This window comes from Orbicella franksi, chromosome 7 (assembly GCF_964199315.1).
Source record: "Orbicella franksi chromosome 7, jaOrbFran1.1, whole genome shotgun sequence".
In the NCBI taxonomy this organism is placed as follows: Eukaryota; Metazoa; Cnidaria; class Anthozoa; order Scleractinia; family Merulinidae; genus Orbicella; species Orbicella franksi.
The window spans coordinates 18,748,163-18,773,699 of record NC_138151.1 but is presented as its reverse complement, the minus strand read 5'-3'; the positions used below and the strand labels follow the sequence as shown (position 1 = coordinate 18,773,699).

Genomic DNA, 25,537 nt, shown 5'->3' with positions numbered 1-25,537 from the left:
ACCATGCTGCTGGACACCCTGTGTGCTCCAGTGTTTAACAACACAGGCGGTTGCTATGGTGATACAAAAAGGAAGTTGCACAGAGTCTGGGTTACGAAAACATGGTGTGTGTCAGCATGTGTCCTACAAACTTGAGTCAAGAAATGCATAAGAATGATTGTGTAAGAACTGCGATGCTTTTAACATGAACTAAACAGTAAAAGGAACCTTAGAAGTATATCCAGTGAGTCTTATAGAACTGTTATGTAGATGGTCAAGAGTTTGCCGTAAAGCTTGCACATTGTGTGAACAATTGAAATGACAGCAGAAAAGAATCATGTCAAATTCGAACTTGGCGAATTATTGTCCATGTTTGGGATTGTTCGAGCAGAGTAAATAAAAAGTGAAATTTTGCTCAAATTTTTGAAATCAATTATTGAACAGAGCTAATATTCAAATCAATTTTTGTTTGGAGTGACCTATCATTCGAAAATTCGTGTAGTTGGAAGCATTAGGTGTCACGAATTATTTTGACTTTTTTTTCAAAAATTGGCTTCCACAGAAAATTCAATATTTGTTTGTCAAAAAGCCCAGAAAAGCTGTGAATTTCGGCAAAATACATTTGCATTACTTTTGCACAAAACTGTATGAATGAAAACACTGCTGAGTTTGGAATTTGTTTTTGTTGCAGGAAAATAAAAATAATTATATAACATGATACAAGACCTATATTGCATTAAAAAGCAGCTGCTTTAAATAGGTACTGTTTACAGGCGATACATCTTCCAAGTTCAGTGGCTTAAAGTCAGTTTGAGTAATGGGTGTAGCAAATCAACATGTTGCTACTGTTATTTGCATCTAATTTTATGCAAGAGTGGTCAGGCTCAGGATGCTGTTGGTTATAATTTACAGGAGAGCTGGACAAATGCTAGTAAAAAGCAGAGAGAAAAACTACTGGAGTTGATAAGACGCCTGGCTGAAGATGATAAAGAAGGTATCATGGCACACAAGGTGAGTATTTTTCTTTCATTTCCTCAGAAATGAAATGAAATGATATTGTTGTGGTTTCAGGGTGAACCACTTACAAAGCGGTGATACTATCCAATCAGAGGGAAGTTCATAATTGAGAATATAAACATGTTTTAGTAAGACAAGCCAAATGGTGAACAAAAGTTGTTCAGATAGTCCACATATTTAATAGCAACTTTCTTTCTTTCGCCAGTATTTTGGAAGTTCTGCACTTTTTAAATTGTGTTGGTGTTGTCGTTCCTCACCCTGTGGTTTCCAAGATTTGTTTTTTTGACACCACAACACATCACATGTTGCCTCACAGCTTCTTCATAGGTTATGGTTGTTTAGTAATGGTAATTGAACTGAGTAGAGTGCAGTTTGGTCTGAAATCATGAACAACAGGTGTTTATTTATTTCTGGAGTGAAATTTTCACTTTTACTAATGGCAAGATGCACACATTAATAGTTAGGGTGATACTTTGCTATTATTAATCATAGAATGCATCTCTTACGATTAATAATTGTAATTAGTATCACCCAACTAGTGGACTAATGCAAATTCTGCATTTTAATTGGCTACGCTACTAGGGGACTATTAGTAATAGTCCTCGAGTAGTGAAATTGGCGCAATCGAGTGTGATGCCTTCTTTTGTTTTATTCCCAAATAAATGTTTTTTCAACTTGCATTTGCTAACTTTGTTATTGCCTTTTCTGTCCGACTAGTTGGGTGATACTAAAACAATTAGACCCTTCACCCTCAAGGGCCACTGGTCAATAGCCCATTTGGCTTCGCCTTGTGGGCTATTGACGGGTCTAATTGTTAAAATCCAAGATTAATAATTGTATCTTACATAAAATGTACTTATTAATTGTGGATGCTGATCTTCTTTCGAAAGGATGATTCAAGCCAAATTTCACTCAACTGGCCACTATTATGAAAAAAAAAATTCAAACTCAAGAGCTACATCTCACAGGGCTTGCTCTGAAATAAATGTAATTCAGCTGAATTTTTCAGAGACAAACTTTTCGTAGAGCTTAACTTTTATGAACTGAGTGCGTTTACGAACGACAATTCCCCTGTATTTGACTCATCGACAAAAAGCAATGCAGGGGCGCAAATCATGGCTGTGAAACAACAGCACCGAAAAGTACATCTGAGGACTAAAGGGGATTGGTACTGATTACACCATTAGATAATGCATTACAGTTTTAAACAAGTGAACTAATTCAAGGAATCCCTCTCGCTTAAATTTGTGTTTGTCTTGTGCAGTGTCCTAATTGCTAATGAATTACTTCTCCAAACAATAAATCTGATTTATAACGAAAATATGTCCCGACAAGAAACTTATTCTATGCCACCAGTTGATGAATGAATGAATTCTTAAACCTACTGACCACCCTACACATGGACTGATGATCATCACAATCATAGTGTTCTATCATAAATGTTTGTACTTCAAAGCGATATCTTAATATATTGCTTCTGCTAGCTAAGAAAGGATATCTGTGATATGCATGAAGTTTGCCAAGATCAAATACACTCCCTCGTTCAAGTTTGTGATAACATTTAAGATGACTGATGACATGTACACAGCTGTTACAAACTAATAGGCAAAACAGAGCAGTGGACTTCAGTTCAGTGTTAGGGTCAGAAGCTTTAATACTTAAAAACTGACTTTCATGGCATTTTTCCATTCGAAAAATGTCATGAGGGAGACAGAGGCATGATTCTGGCCATAAAATATCATGCTAATGAGCGAGACAGAACGTGACGATAATCAACCTAACAGGAGCGATAAAACTTGAACGATCAGTGAATGAGAAAGGAGTGAGACATTTGTACTGCCCTGAGATTTGGACAAAAATCTGAGCAAGAAACCAGTGAAATTTGGGCCATAAAAAAGTCACGCTAATGAGTGAGACAGGATGTGACAGCGGTTAAATAATACAATACCTGGCATTGAAATGGATGGCTATTTATAGTTCTGCTATATACAACAGCAATCATTACCCTCTACATATGACTACAAACAACTACCTAACATTGCAATTACAGCAAATACAGTACTGTGCAAAACGAATGCAAACAAAATTTAGTACTTTTCACGACTTTTCAGTGCTTTTCGATGAAATATAAAGAAATTTCGAGTGAAACAACTTTTTGTACGAAGATCGATGAATTTTCCAAAGGTCTATTGTTTTAATCAAAACAATTATTCGGGCTGTTCTTCACAAGACCGTGCGAATATTCACGTGAAGTATTGTTGCGAATAACGAATTTTTGAGAGAAAGAGTTCGCAAAATAGCGAAAAGCCACACGAAAATTCACTCTATAAACAATGTCCGAAAACAGATATAAACATCCTTCTGTATTAAAAAATCCAAACTTACCTAGTTCATTGACTCTCCCGAGACTTCATCTCCATGCTCACAGTGTGATGCAAATGGTCGCGTAAACATGGCAACCCTTGTTTATATCCATGCATTCGAAGATTGATCATCAGTTACTCCTGAGCAATCATGCCCTCCATATCAAACTACACTTGCCTTTCATCGCCTATATAAAACTCCCTTTTAAATTAAATAGCTTGTAGACATGAACTAGTGTACAGTTAAAGATGTCTAAACTGGACAAGAGAAGTTTTTGTTTCACCTCATTACGTTTTGTTTGCCTGTTACAAACACATTCAACTCATTGAAGACTGGGACCTACCTTCCTGATATGGATGGCAAACAATGGAATGAAATCTAAAATGGTGTCAGTTCATGCGTGAGGGAATTTGAAGGCTCTTCTTGATGTTACTGGCGCATGCTAGGCATTCATTTTACGGAAGCGGAGGTTAACACCACACCTCAACAGGAGACTCGATATGTTGAGTTGTTTGTGAATGATAAGCGACAAAGGAAAGTCAAAGGACTTGACAAGAGAGAAAAATGTAAGCTTAGATTGAATGTTATTGTCAATCGAAATGGTAAGGACATCACACTGTTGATCTCTTCATAGACACTATCAATCGAATAATTATGAATTCTTTGGAATAGTTTCGTTCAGGTTGTGTTGACACAGCTTAATTGTTTTAAAGGTAATCAAAGTACTGTGTGTACAGTTGTCAATTCCATTCATTCATAAACACCATATGCTTATAGACACTCAACGAAATATCGTTTTGGGATTGCGATTTTTCGTTTAATTACTGGTGAAATCTCATCGCAACATCGTTCTTAGATTAGCGAATTTTCGTATCGCTCAATGAAATTTCTTCGAAATATCGCTCGATAAATCACAATTCTTTGCTTGAAATTTCTATGATATTTCGTGGGAACAATAGCCAAATTTCGACGAAATTCGTTTGCATTCTTTTTGCACAGTACTGTAGGACTTGTTTATTTAGTTTTTATGTTTACAATTTAATGTTTTGGTTAAATCAAAATGGAAACTTTGAATAGCTACATGTACTCTTTGGTGGCATGTTCTATAATCAACTGAAATAACAAAAAACAAAATACAAGTCTCAACCGATCGAAGTAGAGTTTTACTTAGTAGCCATTTATAGCCATTTATACATGCGACAATTATTTTTTGTTTTGCAACAAAAACTAGTGATAGAAAATCACGATGTTTCGACCTCTCCGAGGTCATTTTCAAGTGCGAGTAAAAATGTATAAAATTAGGATAAATATGTTTCTAACAGTTAAAATACTTTAAAATACTGCAAGAATACATTTTTAGTGCAAAGTGCACTATTGGGATGGTTTGGGGGTTGACGTCGCTAAAGCTCTGGCAATATGGCACTATGGCCATAAGGTGTAAACTTTATTGTTTGTTCAATTAATTAATAAGTTGTTTTGTTGATTTGTGCTTCGTTTTCGAGAAATAACATATGCAAAAAAAACTCAGTTTACTGAGTGGCATCCTTCAAAGGTGGATTTTGACACAGCGCAAACTTAAACGGTTACATTTAGCAGCTTCGACAGCACGATTTTTTTTAAAATAGATGTTTTGATTTTTGAAAGAATTAGAGAAATAGACTGAAAAAAAAATCAACCAACCTCATATCGAACCAGTGTCACGACAAAACAAACTCGAATCTGGCCCGTTCAGCACCTTATTTGCTTGTGCTAACGAAGCAACAGTAAGAGAATTGCATTATATTATTATATGAATAATAAAACTAGCGGCAAATACCATGCTTTGGTGACTTCATCATTTAGCAAAACAAAGGTTTCTTTTGTTTTTTGCTCAACAAAAGATCTCCAAAAGATACCCTCGGAAAACTGAGTTTTTTGCATAAGTTATTTCTCGAAAATGAAGCACAAATCAACAAAAACAATTACGCAACGATGCTTTTCATGTCAAAACAAGTCAGTCTGCCAAAAATTAGATTGATCCTGCAAAAAATAAAAATTGACCCAAAATGCTACATATGCCCTTTTCGCACGAAAGCCTTCAATTGTAAGTTATTCTTGGACTGTGAATGAAACTACACACATCAGACATACACACTGCTAAGATTATGTCTCATCAAAATGCCCAGCTTACTAGCAAGGTCAGTACAAACCAGGAGTGAATAGCAGGGGTTATATAGGAACTGTGTCATGAGTACTGCGTCAGAGCTGTACATTACACTCTGCACTATCTGAGATTGTCTCACTAGTTAAGTATTTTTACTGATGGAAACATATTTATGCTAATTTTATATATTTTTACTCGTACTTGAAAATGACCTCAGAGAGGTCGAAATGTCCTGATTTGTTTTTGTTAGTTTCTATTGCAAAATTGATCTCAAAGAAATTACTCATCATCAATTCATGTATTAATCAAAATTTTCCATGTGCTGATATACTTCTGACTATGATCTAGCTTAAGTTACAGGCTCACCTCAATCAATCCTTGGCTCCTTTGATTTCTTGTGGTAGTAAAATTACACTAGCTGCATATTCACAGGAGTGCTGTCTTGTAGAACATCCCAACCCTTTCTGTACAAACATGCTGCCATTACACATTCCAAAGACTGTTAAGCTGCTAGTAACATTATTTACAGACACTGAAGAAGATTGTTTCCAGCAAAGCGGGAGAAATTTGAAGGAGTTGATCTTTCCCTACACAAATACGGCATATGAAGACACAATGAGATTTTCCCACTCTCAAAGAAACGGTCGAGTTCTTAATTTTTGATGTGAATGGGTGCAAAACTTGATATGTTTATTCAGCATGGACCAATCAAATTGAACTCTCCGAATTATCTCAAATGATTCAAGATCAGATTTCAAGTTGCATTGTCATGAAATGGTGAAACAGTTTTTACCCACTTACTGGTCTTCACTAGTTTCAACACCCAAAACAGTTTACGGGTAAATTTTGGAGTGGACACTACCTAGACAAAAATGCCAAGGAGTTCTTTGGGGCACATTACAGGAAATTTGAAGCATATTGTACAGTACATAGGAGCAGACACCACAGTTTTGTGGCATGGCATGGCATATCTTGGAGTTTTTCGTCGCATGCAATGTAAACACTACAAGGCCTTTAGCGTAAGCTGAAATTGAAAAAGATTGCAACCCGTGAGAGAATATGCTTGTTGAAATTAATATTTTGATCCAAAAGGACGATTCTGTTATGTTTTAGTTCTTACATTTAGCATATTTTTATTTTTTATTTTATTTTAATGTATTTTATTAATTTTCAAACGCATTATAAATAGGAAAGTAAACAAAATCAGAAGAGGAAAATAGTAATATTACAGCACAATACTAACTTACAGTACAATATCATAATTACGACTACTTGCATTGTTTAGTTTAGGTAGCTAAAACAATACAGTTTGTTAATGTCCAGTTTTTTCCCTTTTAAGTTTCATACAAAAGGCAGCTCTACTAGCACTGCACTTTCTACATGTGTACAGTACCGTAAGCTTATATTACGAACAAAAAAACAAAAAAACATGCACACTGTTTACGTAGTTAACAAAACATGGAAAACACGTCACCGATGCATATTAAATAAGATGTTGAAAGGATTTTTGGAAAGCAATAAAAGAGTTGTTTTTAAATGCTGTTTCTTTTTGTATATTTAATTTTTCTTTTAGAAGTATGAGGAAACTGTCAAAAGAGAGCTTTTCATCGTGTAGGCAGCTGCAGTGTATAGAAAATCGCGCAATTGGAAGCACATAGTTTAAAGAGTATCTGTGTTCTGTTTTGTTGAAACTTTTATGGTATGAGGTGTCATGCCCATCAGCAAGATTATGGCAAGTAGCAAGGCCTGACAAATGTCATGTCCAAATTTTACGTACTTGTAAAATGAATTTAGACAGAATTACAACGATAACACAGTCTGACAATTGTCTCGGTACTGCAGTGTAAGCGAATTAATTCGGTTTGTGCTCTATCATGCTAGTTGAAGCCATGGTATTGGCAATAAACAGGCCAGACAAATGTCTTGTCCTGTCATACTAGAGAGACAAAATCCTTGTCTTGATTTGTCTCATGCAGTTCTCGCCACAAAAATAGCATTATGGCCTGAATTGGGCCATAATCTCGCTTAATCAGGTCACAAATATTTGTATGTGTTTTTACCCTCTGGACTACCTCAATGACCAGTTAGACGAGTAAAATCTACTAAATTAAGGATGAAGAAACATATAACAAAGTCTTAATTTATTTATTTGATTTGTTTTATTCATTCCGTTTCCTCCTGTCCTAGGCTGGAACAACAAAATAATAATAAAAAGGACACACACACAGAAATCATGGAACGTGTCTTGTTTTTGTAGTTTCCCAAACCACTCCGCCACATTGCCTCCTTCTAAGACAAAATTATATACATAATCAGGAGCATTGTCAGGAGCTCTTGACATAATTTCATTCACGTTTTGTATTGACCAGTTTTGCTCATAGAGGTGGTGTGGTGCAGGCATATGTTTTGTGCAGGTAGATTGTACGTGGACCTTGCTGTGCTCTGTCTTTGCTGACCTGGGGCCAATATTCTCTCAGTACAGCCTGTGTCTTGTGTTGGAAGGTATAAATTTTATGCTGATGATTAATGATCTTATATTTGTAGGTGTTGGGCTTGCTGTGGAACCTTGCTCATAGTGAAGATGTCCCTACTGACATCATGGACCTAGCTCTTAGTGCACATATCAAGATTCTGGACTACAGTTGCTCACAGGTGATTTAGTCATGGCAATCGGCAGATTTTCCCAATTACTGTCACAAAAACATGTTGCCATACACAGTTGTGTAATATTTAGCTGTATCAGACCCAGAGGGGGGGACTCCCATGTAAAAAAGATGGCTGTGTTCATCAGAAATTTTGAAAAGAACCCCTACAAGGTACCAAGGTCCTGTTTTGTGGGCTTGGCTTCAAATTTTTTCTCCCCTAAGAGGTACCAATTCTTACATAACACATTAGCTCCAGTCATATTGTGGCTCGATACCCTAAACGGTACCGCAAAAGCTCCCAATTTGGACCTTTTGAGGCTAAACACACTCAGAGGTACGAAAACCGCATTTTTAACCCCGAAAACATAAATCAGAAATCATATAGTCATATATTTACTTTGAATTGGTTAGATATATTTATATATACATAAAGCTACTTGTATTTTTAGCTTGTCATGGAATTGATTGTAAATTAATAATTATTGTATAGATTATTGTAACCCAGTCACCACTTACGTAAAAACCTGTATGTAATTTTATCTCCTTTTTTTCCTGTAACCTCATTGTAATTCATTAACTTGCGATGATGATGGAGTTAAACTTATTATTATTATTATTATTATTATTATTATTATACTTATAATAAAAGGTTCGATGAGCACCCCTGTCATTCAACCGTCATTGTTTTGAATGTTTTTTGTGGATTTTTGCAGGACCGTGATTCTCAAAAAACAGAATGGATTGATCGTTGTATAGAAGAGCTACGTAGTGATACTTGGGTTCTACCAGCACTCAAGCAAATCAAAGAAATCTGCTCTCTTTTTTATGAGGTAAAACAAAATACTATTATTTAGGACATGATTTATCATGGCAGTTATACTCACAACTTAATTAGTTGTGAAATTAAAGCTTGAAATAAATGCAGGCTTGAACAGGATTCCAACCCATGACAACGGGGAGCTGGTCATGTTGTGAGTTTGTAATATACCTGTGGATGGTGAAGAATGAAAGTGAATACTGTAAAATCTTGTGTTAAAGCCCCCGCCCCCCCCCCCCCTGTTATAAGCCCTTCTATTTGCTAACAAAGATATTATTCCAGATATAAGCTCCCTCAGATATAAGCCCATCTAATGGTTAAGTGTGTACCTTTTGTGTTTCTTTACAAGCATCAAAATTTTTAATCGAAAGTTATAGACTAATAGGGTAATAAAATCAGTAATGGGCCTAATATCTTAAAGAAAGTGTTCAATACAGTAGATCTTGCCATATTACGTGATGAACTTAACCATTATGGTTTTCACGGAATAATGAACAAATGGTTTTTGTCTTATTTACAAGACCAGACACAAACAACACAAGTTGGTCCACATATCTCTGAAAGAACCTTAGTAACATTTGGTGTTCCACAAGGTTCCATGTCCATATTGTTCTGATAGTGTGAACTATGTCAATAATTGCATGCTAAGTTGAGTGTTCTTCACGAAATCCATAGTGAGAGCGATAGAGTTTGTCTTCTTCATTCATTCTTTCATTCTTTAGCACATCAATTTTTCAAAAATTCTGTTCAAGTTAGACAGTAAATTGGTTCAGTTTCATCATCTGCCTTAAGGTATCATGGCAGGTGGATTGACTGTGTTTGGAAATCGCACTAAAGAAGCCATAACTTTGAAATGGAAGCGAAATTAAACAAAGCCTGACACCCTTTTTCGAAGAAGGTATCCTGGAACACACCTGCCGATTTTCAGCCAATTCTGTCGGAAGATGTGCGTAAATGAACTAAAAATGTTCATCCTTATATGCAGTTTTATTTTGTTGAGAAAAAGAGGAAAAACCTTTTATGAGATTGGTATGATTAGGTGTTAAAAATCCCCTCCAGACTGACAGATGTCGGCATGGGTCAGTTTGCCACAACATTGGGTTATGACAACTTGAAGTAAACAGACGTCTTCAATTTTGGCATGGAAATCTGTCGCAGTGAAATTGTCTGAGAAGCGACAAACTACCAAGGGCTTTATACAGGTTTGTATTTAAACTGCCGTGATTTCTTTTACTTAGAAGACTTTGGCGGCAGCATTGGTATTATGTTGCTTGAGTTTAGGCCTCTTCGTTCTTCAGACAGTTTTTGAAACCATGTGTTGTAATGCCAAAAAGAGGAAATCTTGAGGTCTACATTGTCTACATCTTCATCTGCGCCTGACTCTCTCGTTGTGGAAGTTTCGGAATCATGTCTGTTATCCAGCAATTTTGTGCAGCTAGCACTTGTTGTATTTTGTCCTTTAGCTTCATTGGCGGGAGTAGTGTCCTTGAGTTCCTTCAACCATTCTTCTTGATTACAGTGCGACCCATGGCCGCCCAGAGCCAAAGATCTTGTTCAACGCTGAACCTGTGGGTTCCACCAGATTTTTGCCTCTTCAGCTTCTTTGAAGACCCCAATGGGCAAGAGGTTTCCTTGCATTTTTGTCCTGACAAAGAAAATTTGACAAGAACGAAAGCTAACTAGCGATGAAACAACCAGATCGAGAACAGTTCGCTTGCACAAATAAAATATCACACCGCAATTTGCATTACATGTGACAACTGGCGATGAATTTTAATCAGAGGTGTCAATTTGCCATAAGAAGTTAATGAGATTCAAAAATAGTTTTTCTCTTTATCTTAAAAAGTAAAAAAATCTTTTTTCTCCATTCTTTTTGCAAAATATTTATCTCAGTCTTCTCAATTTGAACAGCAAAAACAAAAAAAAAGTATTTTTGCATTTTTCGTAAAAATCCACCTACCAATGATACCTTAAATATGGGTATTATATTGGACATTTTAAGTTTGGCTGGATATGTTCCAAGTGATATAGATGAATTAGAGATTTCTGCTAAGACATAACTTAAAATGTTGCTTGCACACTTCAATACTTGAGTAGGGCAGCAGTAGGGCAGGAGTAGAGGCTGTGTGACTTATTGTTAGGAATAGACAATTAGGCGAATTTCAGCTGGAGTGGTGGGTTGAAAAAAAAGGATGAGATGGGTGATTTGCATTTGCCTAGGAAAAAAATCTAATATATCTGATAACCCCTCATTCGCTTTTCTCATTCTTTTCCCACCTTTTTATTTTATTCACTTTTTCCTAAATTTCCATTTTTCTATTTATTAATAAAAAACATTTGTAACCATATCTTCATAGACTGGCCCACCTAGACTAGCACTGGCTATTGGTGGGCCAGTCCAATTGTAAAGTGTAAATTAAGGGAAAAAAAAAGATTGATAATCAATCACATCTTCATATCTGTCTCCGCAGTTCAAATATATTATCTTTCATATAATAGCTGCAAAAATTTACTTTATATACATGTAACAAATTGACGTCAGTTTTTCTTTTGTCTGTCCTGTTGTTGATCATGAATTTGATCATGAATTTGGTCATGAATTTGGTCATAACATTGTTAAAGTACCTGTGGATCCATGAGGTGATAGCCGAGTGGATCCATAGACTACTTTGACAATGTTATGACAAAATTCATTGTCAATAACAGGAAAGAAACATGAAAAACTGACGTCAGTTTTCATGGTAATAGATGTCCCACAGTAACAATAAAATAATGAAAGAATGAAAGATGCGAATGCAACCATAATACTACTGGAAAAATGACCTGAAAAAATTTCAGGCTCTGAACGGGATTCGAACCCACGACCTTTGCATTACCGGTGCAATGCTCTACTAACTAAGCTATCAAAGCCACATGAGAGCAGTCATTTGTGGGTTTGGCCCTATATGTTCAGTGGACTTAATACTCGGCTCAAGTATATGAATTCCATGGTAATAGATGTCTAACAGTAGCAATTAAATAATTATTATTAATCATTCTCATTTGTTGATGCATCGCATAAATTATATATTAATGTGTCTGTCCGCTAAGTGACAAAGAAAATTAGCCAATGAGCGTTCGAGAATATCTGCAGTTATTGTAAAAAGTTGTGTTGAATTGAGTTCGTTTACACTAGACTTGTTGACTGTGAGCAAGCAAGAGACTTCGTAAAATGATTTATTAGAGAAGACAAAACCGTTGTCTTTGTCATTAAGTTTGTAATGTAAGGATAAGAAAATTTATGTAATGCATTCTTTTGGTTTTGACTCAAATGTCTATTCATCTCAATGATTTTTCAACTACAAACCAAGAATATATGCAAGGCATGAAATTATGCCTACTACACTTGCCATTTCGCCTAACTATTTCGTGTTGGTGACCAAATCCTTCTGAATTTTTGAAGATAATTATTTAAAACAAAATTCATGGCAGTAATGGGCTTTCAGCAAGCTAGTTTTTGAAAATCTGCACAAAACACTAGACGCTATCTTGGATTTGAAATAGTCACGTAATGTATAATGCATTCTAGTGTCCACTTAGTAGTATTGCATCGCCCTGCCGTGTGACAAAGATGTTGTTGTGCTGTTAGGGAAAGTGAGTTCATTTCAACTTAAAATGACCATTGAAAGTGATTGAAATTTATTTAAACTTCTGATATAAGTACAAACGTGCTTATTTGAAGAGAGATGTAACAAAATTTGCCTGTAAGCTGGATGGTAAAGCGATGTTAGCGTTTGGTCATACAAAGTAGAGTGATGTCTGAAACAAGTTCACAGTTTTTAATTCCTTATCCAATTGAAATAATTGTCATCTGGTTACGTGCTGTGACTTCCTCTTCATATTGAACAAAAAAGTATATTAGTATTACTTAACCAAGGCATTAAAGAACAACTTTTATATTTAATTGTTCCCCATTCTTTAGTGAATTAAATACCAGTTCGGCTAGCCCTGAAGCTAAAGCCCCTGATATTATTAGGAAAGGGCAAATAGGTTTGCGGATCAATGGATTTGGCTTAAAAAAGTGCACAGATTATGGACTTTTGCAATAAATTAAACGGATTGGTGGATTATGAATATACGGCTGATTGTGGATCAGCTATGAATTTTAGCCTGGACTCTGGACTCTACCTGTCTTGAAGTTTGGATTGTTGATCCTAAACGAAGTTTGGATCATAGAAATTTGTCCCACACACCCAAGGAAAGACGGACACTAAAAACAAACATCTTGCATACTACTAGAGTGAAAATAGGCCACAGAAATTTTTCAAACAATGCAGTTTCAGATTTAAAAGAAAACATTGGCCAATTGAAAATGGCTCAGATCAGCGAATTTACATACCCCTATTCACCTTCCTCTATCAGGTCAGCCCATTATTTCATTTTCATGATAAATTACAATGTAGGTTTTCACCCCAGTAAAAAAGAATAAATTCAAACGAAAAGTTGTTGGAAAAAATGGCGACTAACTTTTTGAAGTTGGCGGCCAACTAAAAATAATTATTTAGGAGCCATGTGGCTCATGGAAAGAGAAGTTAAGATGATTTCTGCACAACGTTCGAACAATAATGGCAAAAATAAAGTTACCAAAAAAGCCTCATAGCATGCTAATATTTTGAATAAAGGTAAACAGAACTTATCAAGATTTAAGTTCTCAAGCTGACCCCGCTAGAGAAAATTAAACTTGAATTTATCCATATTTAAATTAACATGGATGTTTCGCGTTAGTCATAAACACAATAACACATGCATTAAGCATTCTTGCGGTGTTTGACGTTAATTTTCTCAAGAATGCTTGGGTATTTAATTGTGGGGTCACCCAGAGAAATGAAATACAGTGAGATGTTTTAAATAGTATTCAAAAAGTTACCGTGCTGTGAGTAGATTTAGATAGTAATAAATAATTTTTGCACTTACTGCTTGAACTTTGAGCGGAATCTGTCTTAATTTCATGCCCTGATATGGTTGGACTTTGGCTGCATATGTTTTTACATGAATCTTGAAATTAAATGTACATGTACACAGATGTTACCAAGTTTCTTTGAATTTTAGTTGCTTTAAATTTTCATTGGATGTAACCAAATGCTGACAAAATTTTGCATTCACAAATTTTTGCTACTGCAAAATTTTGTCCTGCAAAATTGCAGTAAATTTTGTTACAAAAGGTATCACGTCTCCAAAATTTTAATCAAAATGTCAATGAAATTTCATGAGAACAAGGAACCAAGTTTAATGAATATTATTTGCATTACTTTTGAACAATACTGTATATTAACTTGGTCAGGGAAATTTCATTTTTTCCGGGAAAAGTCAGATAATTTTGAAAAATGATGTCTGTGCCAACCATGTCAATAGCTGGTTTTCACATGACGTCACCAAAATTCGAACTACAAAACTATTGATCTTCCTGAGATTTTACTTAAATGATGTATAAGAGCAGCTGGAAACTAATATTCATACAAATTTTCGCCCCGAATGGGTTCTTGGTTTTGTGATACACTACACTTGAATTTCTAAGCTTTTGTGTGACGCGGCATTTACATGACAGCCTAGAGAGCTGTCATGATGGTTAAAAAAGTGACTTATTGCGGGGAACTTGGCTATCTGAACAGTTCATGTCTTAGAAAAAGTATTATTTTAATGTTTCAGAGTTCCTCGAGGGATAAATTCACGCTTTTGTAGCAAAACTCAGTGACAGATGTTTCTGTTGGTTTCCGGCTGCCATGTTGGTGCCCATACGGATGGGCACCAGCATGGCGTCTCCATACAAATCTCTATAAATTTGGGTAAAAAATTTCTCTGCATATCTCGCATAAGAAAAATTGCTGTGACCAGAATTTTGGCGAGAGTCTTTGCATATTTACCTTCTTTCATTTCCCAGATTCTGGACTTTATCTATTGACCGGTTTTGATTTTTATTTTGATCTATTTTGAATTGCATGACACTGAAAACCAGCAATTGTCGTAATTGTGCTTATTTTTTAATTTTATTAGGCACCTCAAAACTACTCACATACTCAACGTAACCCTCATGTGTATTACCGCCATGAAGTTATAAATCAGCTGCAGCAGACTCACACCCTGGTCACAATAGTAGCTGATAATTTGGCAAGCTACATGCAGAAAGTACATACCCTACTTGAAGGTAAGGGCCAAAATAATGCAAACATTATTTCAGCAATACAAGAACTGTGTCTTGTTAAAATTAAGTGAGACATAATTATGTGCTAGCGTAGGTCAAATTAGTGACTCTTTACATTAAGCTTCCATTGAAAAAGTACTTTAAATTGATGTATGCACATTCGTTGTGATATATAATTATTACTAGTTTTTGTTGTCATTTGCTTTCATAATGTGTGCAGTTAAGTAAAACGAAAAATATTAACTGTACAGAAATTCACTGTATTATTTATGTGTCATGTGATAAATATAATAAAATTAATGTGAGAAAACTGTTGCACTAGATTTGTATGTTATAATTTAGACCACAGGCTCAAATGGTTTCGTTCATTCTGTCTTTTGTTTCGTACTTCTTTATTGTCAAGTCCGCTGAAAGTGTTTTTCTTACAACAGTATTTGGCCACATTTTGTAAAAATGATTTGAACTTGATCAGTGACTTGCCATATGAGTAACATCTGCCTATCATAAAAATCATAACAATGCCCATGACAATCAACAAAAATGTAACCTGTTACCCGAAAACATTCCTTACAGTATCTGTTTGAATGGCTGAATGCACGGCAAGTGAACGGATAAGAAACAGGTCCACAAACCGTTCAAAACAGATACGTAGAATGGCTGAATGGCTGAAGAAAATTTTTGAATGGATGATGTCGAACAGCTGAATGGCTCGGGAAAATTTTTGAGGTTGAACGACTGAATGGCTCACAGAAAAGTTGAACGGGCAAGGAAAATTTTTGAACAGCAGAAGTCAAACGGCTGAGTGGCTGTAGTTTGTTTTTGAATGGCTGGCTGTGAAGGGCTGAACAACTGAATAGCAGCTATCAAAAACTTTCAAATGAAATTATAAACATAACAATGAATAACGGCAAGGTCAAATTAATGGTTTTCATCTGAGAACTGATTTATCTAAAACTTTGAATAAATTTAATCCTGTGTTGAAAGTCTAAGCTTTTTAAGAGTAAAGCAAATTCATTTTTTACGGCCTTCTGTGCCTACTGGCGCGATGAGAAATGATGATGATGATGATGAAATTCATTTTTGCTGGGGATAAATCAAAATCCATAGTCGTCTGTTTCCACTAGCTATATAAAGTTATGCAAACATCTTGACAATGCGTAACGCAAAGACTCCCGGAATGACTTAATAAACATCTTGCTTGTCAAAGCACTGCCGTAGGGAGTAGGTGACACTTTCCCCACTATGTGTATCTTTTAAACTAAAAGCACTAGTTATAGTGCTGAAAATTTCCACAAAGTGCTAGTAATTCTTGTTTCCTTGAGTGCAAGCAAAACATATATTTTTGTTTTAGTAAACCTGAGTAAACAAAATGAACTTGCACTTTTCCCATCCTATCAATTATGATATCAATAGACTTTGAACTTGTGAGTTTTTTTCAGTGCAATTCAAATCACACTTCAAGTTGTGCCACATTTTTTTCAGAAAGGCATGAGTATCAAATTCTGCTCGTGAGCATTTTCAAGCACCTGCAAACAAATATCATCCCGTGAATAACATATACCTTGATATCAGATCGTATGAAATTTCTTTACAGGAAAAAGCCTGCTATGCGCAGAATTAGCTGAAAACCCATGACTTTGTGCGTAGTAATTTACAAATACTTTTCAAGTGAATTATAAGAATTTCACGTGCATGTGAGTCTTTGCTGTAGCAAGCATGTATATTTCCAATCACATGGCTCTTTCTTTTCACACACTTTTTACATATTCTTCTCATGATTTTCACACACACTCCCAGTGGTGTTATATAGTCAAGTATTTTCCCAAACAAACTTTTGCATTTTTGCAACCAAGGGATTATGGGTATAAGTAAACACAAAGTAAGTACCAGTCATTGTTTATCATTGACTTTTATTAAAGTTTTGGCTCCTGAAGGAGCTGTTCGATGTGTGTTTTTGGATGTCATGAATGAAGTTTCTTCTCATATTCTGCCTCACTATCAGTCTTGAACTCATTGTCCTTGGCTATTTCATCACCAGTTAGTTCTGGCATTTTGTCAGTAAAGAGCAAGGAAGTAAAGTTTGTTGTCCTCTGTGGCATCAAGAGCATTTGATATTCCATATATTTTGAAGGATTGTTTCACCATCTCTGTTGAAATTGCTGCCTAAGACTGCTTTACCCAGTGGAGGACCAGGTCTCATGACAGGACCTTCTTTCCAGCTGTTGTGAATTCATAGGGACCCTTCATCATGCACGAGAGATATTGTCTGTGCATGTTTTCCTGAAAGGGTTTGTTCAGTCACTTGTTTAATCAGGAGTGAAGTTAGGCTACCCAGGATAACTGCCACGTCAATCTTTTGGAGCTCAAGTTCTGCTTTCACCTGTTCTATGAAATGGGTCAGAAAGAATCCCAAACAAGTTGTGAGCATTGATTGTAAGGGTTCTTTTTCAATCAGGTATGAATCCATTCTTTTACACCTGAAATGAATAGATAAACAACCATTAATTTTCATTGATAATGTACCAACAATAATTATTTATGGTGCTGAGATGTGGAAGTTTACATTAGGGGACATCAAATTGATGGATGATTTCCATAAAAATTGTGCGAGGATAATTCTGGGCATATTTTGGCGACATGCTTCCTCCAACATGATTTGTATGAAAGAGCTAGATAGAATCCCATCTTGGAAAATGTGAAGGTTAGGGAATCGCTCGGTCATGTCTTGAGGAGAGAGTAAGACAATAACTGCTAAGGTGCTGTCACCTGGGCCCTCGAAAGTAAGAGAAGGCACAGCATACTAAAGATTGTGTGGAGGAAACTGTTGAAGCATGCACAGTGAGTGAGAACCTGGGCTGGACTTGGTGGAATGAGGTGAAACAGCAAGCAAAAGACCTTGAAGGATAGAAGACATTACTGGGCAGTGTTATGCTGCACTCACAGGAGCCATCAAGATGTCACTTGTTATTGATTACAAAAGGAAATGGGACAACTTCAGAGCCGTGTTCCTGCGCACCGAAGGCATGTGCGTGGGGCCCCATACCTAAGAAAATTTGGTAACCCATCAATCTCAAAAAGTTTGTCGTGAGACTGTTCGTAGGTATGTCTGTACACCAAGCCTAGCCTAATACCTTGAAAAATAAAAGCAGCACCATCACCACAAGTACATCTTTGATATTGGACATCCATGTTATATTTGACAGCTGTCAAAACAAGGTATCCGCTGACCAGTATCACTTGACCACATTGCATGCTCAGGTTTAGAGCTTATTGAGGTTGTGTTTTTTTTGAAGTTGACCACTGACCAGGTACTAGTTTTAGTTTGGATTGCAGGCTCAAGTCAGGTTATTACTCTGGGGGAGAAAGAGGAAGTATGTGCAAAGGCAAAATATTGGCGTAAATTAACCCCTGGCATGTTGCTGACTTTTCTTCTGACATATTCCAGGCACAATCGTCTCTTGGAAAGTCCCTGATATGTGTTGTGACTATATCGCTCATTTAGGTCAAGGACGATAGTCTTTGTATTGATCAGCGTTATGTCTGCAGGTAGCTGATATATTGCATACATGATTTCTACAATCTTGGGTATGCTTATTGGGTATACTTTGTTAAAATTTAACTAGAATATAAGAGTGAAACCAATGACATGCTCACAATTGATCATTTTTAGGTTTCTGATCCAAGAAAAACAGATCGTTTTCCTTTAGGGTAAATTGTTGTAATCAGGAACTCTGCTTTTAGGCCTGTCTAAATCTATATATTACCATTTAAATCCATCCAGTCATCCTTCTGAAATGATGGTCAAACAATAAGGTCTCATGGAGTGCACGCCTTTAAAGATCACTGCAGGTGGTAATTTGTTGGCAATTGCGAGTGTCACTTTGAAGCTCTACTTCTCTTCTGTGGACTTCTCTGGAACTGTTCTACTGCCACTGAATTGAAGGGTTCCTCTGGATGGAAGCTCAAACTGCATACTAGGAGTTTCATCCACATCATCACATTTACGTGCCTGGACGGCTTTCTGATTTGAATATTGGGTTTTGGCTTATAGCTGAATGTTTTGGGTTTATTTTTCAATAGAATCTAACAGTTTCTTCAAAAAAGTTTTGACAGTTTCTCAGTTTTTAAATCTTTAAGGATCACTGTAACAGGCTGGAGTAACCTTATTAATTTGTAAGCTTGCAGTTGAACATCTTAGATCATAGCACTGATCATTATACTCTGTTATTATTAGGCAAACCTGATATGGACCCAAGTGAGCTTCAAACTGATGGAAGATATAATCACTCAGTTCAAGTGCAGGAACGACTTAACTTCTTGAGGTATTGATACAGTGGTAGGAACTGATTAAGAAGTACTGCTAAATTCTGGTTATTTCTTGTTTCGGGAAGGTCTGGTGTGCAAGTGCTCAGGCCTATCAAGAATTTGCTCTTTACTGATGAAAAGAGCATTTCACCACTTTCAAACAATACTTATTGCTCCAATTGTATCTCCACTGTCTGTAAACAGATGCAAAGTGAAATTTTACAACTCCCGTTTGGGAATTTGGCAATTCAGATCTTAAGAGACCGAAGCTGGCGGTGAACTTTTGCAACCTCATTCCCAGGTCATTGCGCCCACAAAGCATCATGGGTACCCCACTTTTCTCGGGCGACGCTTTTCAATGGGTACAATTCTGTAATGGTTGGCATCACCATTTCTCGTGGCTCGTTTGTGTTCAGTCAGTCTCGTGTTAAGGTTTCTGCCAGTCTCACCAATGTAGGAAGCATCGCAATCGGAGCATTTGGTCTTGTAAACTGCTCCCTGTCTGTTGTTGGGTTTGCCCCTGTCTTTCACGTTGGTCAGTAAGTGTCATAATGAAGTTGTAGGTTTGTGGGCTACACGGATGTTGGTAGGGCTGTAGGATCCGTAGGCTTACCTGTATTACATGTAGTTTGCACTGAAGCTGGTAATTGAGCACTAGAGGTGGCCGCTAGCAAGGCGGAAACAGGCAAAGACAAGTTGGATGTGGCTGTGTGCAAAGCTGCTGACAGAGACGAAACCACAGACTGATTTACATTTGCCATGGTGAGGAGTGGGCGAATTTCATTGACATGTGATGTTCTTGCAGACAAGACCCATGTCCAATTTGCAATGAAAATTTTGAGTGAAAAGGTGTTGCTTATATGCCAGTATTTGTGGTATTATTAATCTGGCTGATTACTCACAAGAAAATCCAGAACAATCACCTCTGCATTTACAGTTAATGTTTGAACCGTGTGATTAATTTTTACATTTTCTTAAAACTAAGCTTTTATTTACCCATAGGTTTCTTCTCAAAGATGGACAGTTGTGGTTGTGTGAACCCCAGGCTAAATTGGTAAATAAAAAATTAATGTGTTTTTAAACTTCCAGATGTGGCTCAGTGGGGAGTTTTTAAGATTTTATTTTGAATAGTATTAGTTAGGCTAAGCAACTTCTTTATACTGTAGATCTGGCAGTGTCTTGCAGAAAAAGCTGTTCTACCATCAGACAGAGAGTGTTGCTTCAAGTGGTTTTCAAAGGTAGAGTCTACATTTCCATAAATTACGTACAATAGCATTCTTAATTACCCTCTTGAAAAAAATTACTGAATTCTGACTGGCTAAAAAGGGAGTGCAACTTTTCTGCAAAACCAGTGCAGAAAAGTGTAACCTGAATGCAAATTAAAACAGAGAGTACAAGGATACTCAAAGACTGTTGACAGTCATCTGAGGTATTTCAAGCGTAGTTGAAGTTCACCTGAAGTCTTCTGAAGATAGCTGAAGAAATTAGAAGATTTGCAAATAAACACATCCGAAGATAACCTGAACATGTCAAAAGATTTATGAATATTGCCTAAACATTTCCTAACAGTACTTGAGATTAATCGGACCCTTCTGATGATTTTCAGAGTTTGTAAGATCACCCAAAAATTGCCAGAGATGACGTGCAAATTTTCAAAGAATTTTCCAACATAAATTGGAAGTTTATCACAACATTTTAAGAAATTTCCCAACACATTTGAAAGACCAAGGACAGTGCCTGTTGCCAAAGTAATCAATTAATGTAAAGTTAAGGCAATAGATAGTGTCATTTCAAATGTATTATAAACAAGTAATCACATGATTATTCTTGTTGAATGTTGAATTAATGAATACTTGTACATTTTTCAAGGACTGCAAACTGCACTCATCCTTTGGGCTCTTGGAATTGTAAACCTTCGAAAATTTATTAACAGCTATTCCAAAATTTGTGATTTCCTATCCTTGTCATTTTCCCGTACATGCATTCTCTCTTCACATATTTCATTGTTTTGGGTTTGCAGTTAATGGGTGATGAACCAGACCTTGACCCTGAAATCAGCAGATCATTTTTTGAGGGCAACGTCCTCAAGTTAGATCCATCTCTGTTAACAGAAAATGGGATAAGGTTTGTAATACGGAACAAGTTTGCCGTCAAGTGTCTCTGACAGCAAATAAGTTGTTGCACGTGTATTTGATAACTTACAGTATGGTAAATTAACTGCTGTTAAGATTCAAGTGAATGGCCAAAAAATTTCCATACACAGTTCTTTTAACCTTAAAAGAATTAATTATTGCTTCAAACTGGGGGCACAACTTGTCAGTAAAAATATCAGAAAAAGTGTCTTTAAATTTCCATAAATTAGCAACTGTAACTGGACAGAGTGAAAAATAATTATTGACTCATGATGTGATGATGGTCAGATGTGTATGACCGGGTTCTGCAGCATCACCTATCCAGAAAGTAAATCCTGAAGCAATTTTGAGGCCCCCTTTCCTTTCCGAATCATCTCCACTTTTACTGAAACATTGTCTTTTAAGGTGGCCGAACGCAGTTTTCGCGCGCGCTTTTGCTTATGCAATTCAGCATGCGCACATATGCGGTCAATAGAGCAGGGCTGGAAATAACAGTCGGTCATCGGACATTGTCCGACCAAATTTTAAATATGTCCGGCCAATTTCACATTATGATCGGACACGATGTCCAAACATTTCACCAACACCAAGTTATTGTCCATCCATAAAATTTAGTTAGATACATTGTTCAAAGGCTCAAAATTGCGACCAGTACGGTCGCTAATGCGGCTAAAGTTTCATCTTTGGCCATCAAAAATTCTGGTTTAGTCAGCAGCCGAAAATACGTCTGCATTTACAGGCGACCACAATGACGATTACATTTCTCTGTGTTGACGATCAATAACGGTTATTTTCTCAGACATTATGTCCTTCCAGAAATACATGGTCAAAGATCTTTGCTTCTATAACATTCAGTATAAGAAAAGAAAGCAATCTATCCTTTTGCTTTGTTGTAAAGGATTCCCTCACATTGGAAAACTTGTAAATGGCTGATCGTGTTTGAAATTGCCCTATAATGCATCGCAAACCCTCAAGCATTAAGTATGTCATGTATGCCTACCGAATGTGTCTCTTGGAATGCATGAATCTTTCAGACATTACATTAGCTACGTATACAAAATTAGCAGCCAAAAAAGTCTTGGAAATTTTTTCTTTACAGATTTTATGCATTGAGTTCTTTTCTGAATAAAATTCCTACCTGATTTTTATCACTTAGTGTTTAAATGGATACTCAAGTATTTTTTAAATTTTGGGCCCTTGACTCTGAAATTTTGAGCCATATCCTGGAGCCCACTATGGGCTCCTGCCATATCATAAAGCAGAATTGTCCGTCCGTGAGGCTTCAAACGGGGGTCTGAATTCCCAAGAAATTCAAACTAAAAATAGATGGGTCTATGAAAAGGCCGGGACAGGAGTAATTGGGGTAGTTGCACACTCCTAGTGATGGGCTCCTGCTTTCAAGGGACACAGTCAGCTGGAGCACATGCATATTAGATACCATTTCATAGCTAATTTGCATATCACAGAGATGTAATCCATACTGCTTTTAATCAAATATGATAATCATAATATCATAGGATGAGCAAAAGCACACTCAAAAACAGGCTTTTCAGTAAACGATTGGAAAACTATCAAGCAAAACACTGTGAAGATTGAAGCGGATTCCTGGATGTAGTTTGATTTCAGGTTGAGGTGAAACCTTTTTCAAAGTGAGAAAACTAGTGTCTAGGTTAACACGGTCCCAAAGCTAACTGTGTCCCTTTAATGGTAGCATTCAATAGAAAACTAGGTTTGCTTGAAAAACATAAAATCAGGAGATAACCAGGAGAAATTGGTGCATTCATATCTCTTAGATAAAGTCATCTAATCATCATAAATGAGAAATGAATCAAATTTAAATGCAGTTTTGAATGATTTGTATTGAAAATCTTTATAGTATGCTAATAAATTTTATTATGCTAATTATTTATGCAAATCAATTATGCAAATTAATGTCCGGTCAAATTGATAAGATGTCCGACCAAAATGAAGATTTGAAAGGACACATGTCCTGTTAAAGAAGAAAAATTATTTCCAGCACTGATAGAGCGATCTAGCGATCATTTTATTTACTCAACACCCCACACTATCTGTGCTATTTTTCTCCATATTTGAACGCAGTGTATTGATGGCTTTATTCTTTCATTACAAAGATATATTAGAAAGGGTAACGATGCAAAGAACCCAGTTAAATGCAGCGCATGCGCAGTTGCTCAAAAAATTGAGACCAATTGCTTTAGCAGAAACTTGCCGATTTTTAATGATCCAGTCATTAGAATTTCACGAAATTTGGCCAAAAAAATAGTTTAGAAACCACATGGATGATCTATCACAAAAAAATCTGAATTTTGACATAGAGAATTTTTATAATACAGAACATGCAGTGAAAATGATTTACGGCGAATTATGAAAAACGTCTATGTCAAAATTTTAGTAGAACAGTATTGACAGAAGGGATTTAATGTCAATTCATAGTGGGCAAATGATGAAAAAATCTAACAACTGGATTTTTTTTCAAATAAGCAAAAACCATTTTTTAAGCTTTGTTTTTAACCAGCCCTGTTGCCATGGCAACAGCACACACCTTAGCCAAAATGCAAGAATAAACCCTTCTGTGGTCAACCTTGACTCTTGCAAAAAATGGGCGCCAAAGCATAAATAGTTTAAAAGTAATAGTGAATTAGGCACAGGCACATGAAAACTGTGTTCAGCTACCTTAATGGCAAGAAAGAATGAAACAGAATGCAGTTCGTGGTAGTGGTGTTTTGCCTGATTCCAAACTAGCACATGCTGACGCAAACATGGGGTCCTCCTCACTCTACCAGAGTTCCCATTAATGCACAGGAGTGCATCTTATATGCACAAAAAATGAAAAGCACGAACAGTTTTTTGGCAAAGTGCATCTTTGAGCTTGTTGTTGTCATAATACTTTAACTCATTGACTCCCAGAGCTTTTGCCAAAAACTTATTTTTTTGGACATTTTGGAGATTTTCAGGCTGGATATGGGCCAAATTAGCTCCAATTTACTCAAAATGGCATTTGCAAAGACAGCATGCCTTTCTTTCCACTAGCATCGTGTTTTGCAAAATTTTTGCTTGGGCATGCACAGAAATCTTTAGGTTTTTCGTTTTTTACCTGTCCATTTTCTCCTCTTCTTTTTGTTTTTGCTGCAGTGATTGACCTTCTACTGGGGTTGCTTCCAGTTCAAAAAATTCTGAGAAAGCATCCTTGAGACGGGCAATTTTTACCATGGAGTAGCCACTTGTTGCGGGAAATGTTGCTCTGAGTTTTTCACTCAAATTCCTGAGCATTTTTGTGCATATTTCAGGCTCCATTGAGCCGATCACTCTGATCTGGGTATCATTGGAAAGATCTTTTCCTCCTGTAGAACTTGAGTATAGATCATGCCAATTTTAGTCAAAGGTGATGACGTCAGAAGTGGTTACGGGCTGTAGGGGAGTCAATGGGTTAAGTACATTCTAATTCTCTGCATATGAAACTGAACTCAAGAGAATGAGTCTGCGTGAAAACCTTTCAAAAATTTTTAGGCATGTGAGATTCAAAGTAACGTATGTCGTAGATAACACTGTATGTTATCCTCTTAGACGGCGATTGATGACTGTATACCGTGTTCTGTGGCATGAATTTGCAAACAAATACAGTCGTGTATCAAAATTTATCTTGTGTAAGTTACATGACAGTTTTTTCGTGCATGGATCAGTCGCAAAAAGAAAATTGCACGAATGCTGGCAAACTGCCATTCAGTGCCGCACAAAATTTTGTGTACTGGCTGGCAAATTATCGTTAGTGTTTACAAATTTTCGTTAACTTATGGAAAATTCAAAGAAATATAGTCCTTTGTTCTAGTGAATTATCGCTCAACAGGCCACAAAATTTCAATCAAACTTTTGAGCAAACTTTCATCGAAAAATCACGGAAACACAACAAAATCCACGCATTTTGCTTACATTACTTTT

The 25,537-nt window shown here is 36.4% G+C and overlaps 1 protein-coding gene across 2 annotated transcripts in view; it reads left to right on the top strand.

The window, feature by feature from the left end:
• The window catches only part of LOC145492242 (ubiquitin carboxyl-terminal hydrolase 9X-like), a 177,418-nt gene that overhangs the window by 53,306 nt on the left and 98,575 nt on the right, over window positions 1-25,537 (top strand). For both annotated transcript variants that reach the window (XM_081471606.1, XM_081471605.1), the window contains exons 16-23: window positions 892-990; window positions 8,048-8,155; window positions 8,862-8,978; window positions 14,996-15,146; window positions 19,378-19,465; window positions 20,451-20,502; window positions 20,615-20,686; window positions 21,469-21,572. In XM_081471606.1, the coding sequence (XP_081327732.1) occupies window positions 892-990; window positions 8,048-8,155; window positions 8,862-8,978; window positions 14,996-15,146; window positions 19,378-19,465; window positions 20,451-20,502; window positions 20,615-20,686; window positions 21,469-21,572 (791 nt within the window). The remainder of the gene's footprint in view (window positions 1-891; window positions 991-8,047; window positions 8,156-8,861; window positions 8,979-14,995; window positions 15,147-19,377; window positions 19,466-20,450; window positions 20,503-20,614; window positions 20,687-21,468; window positions 21,573-25,537) is intronic.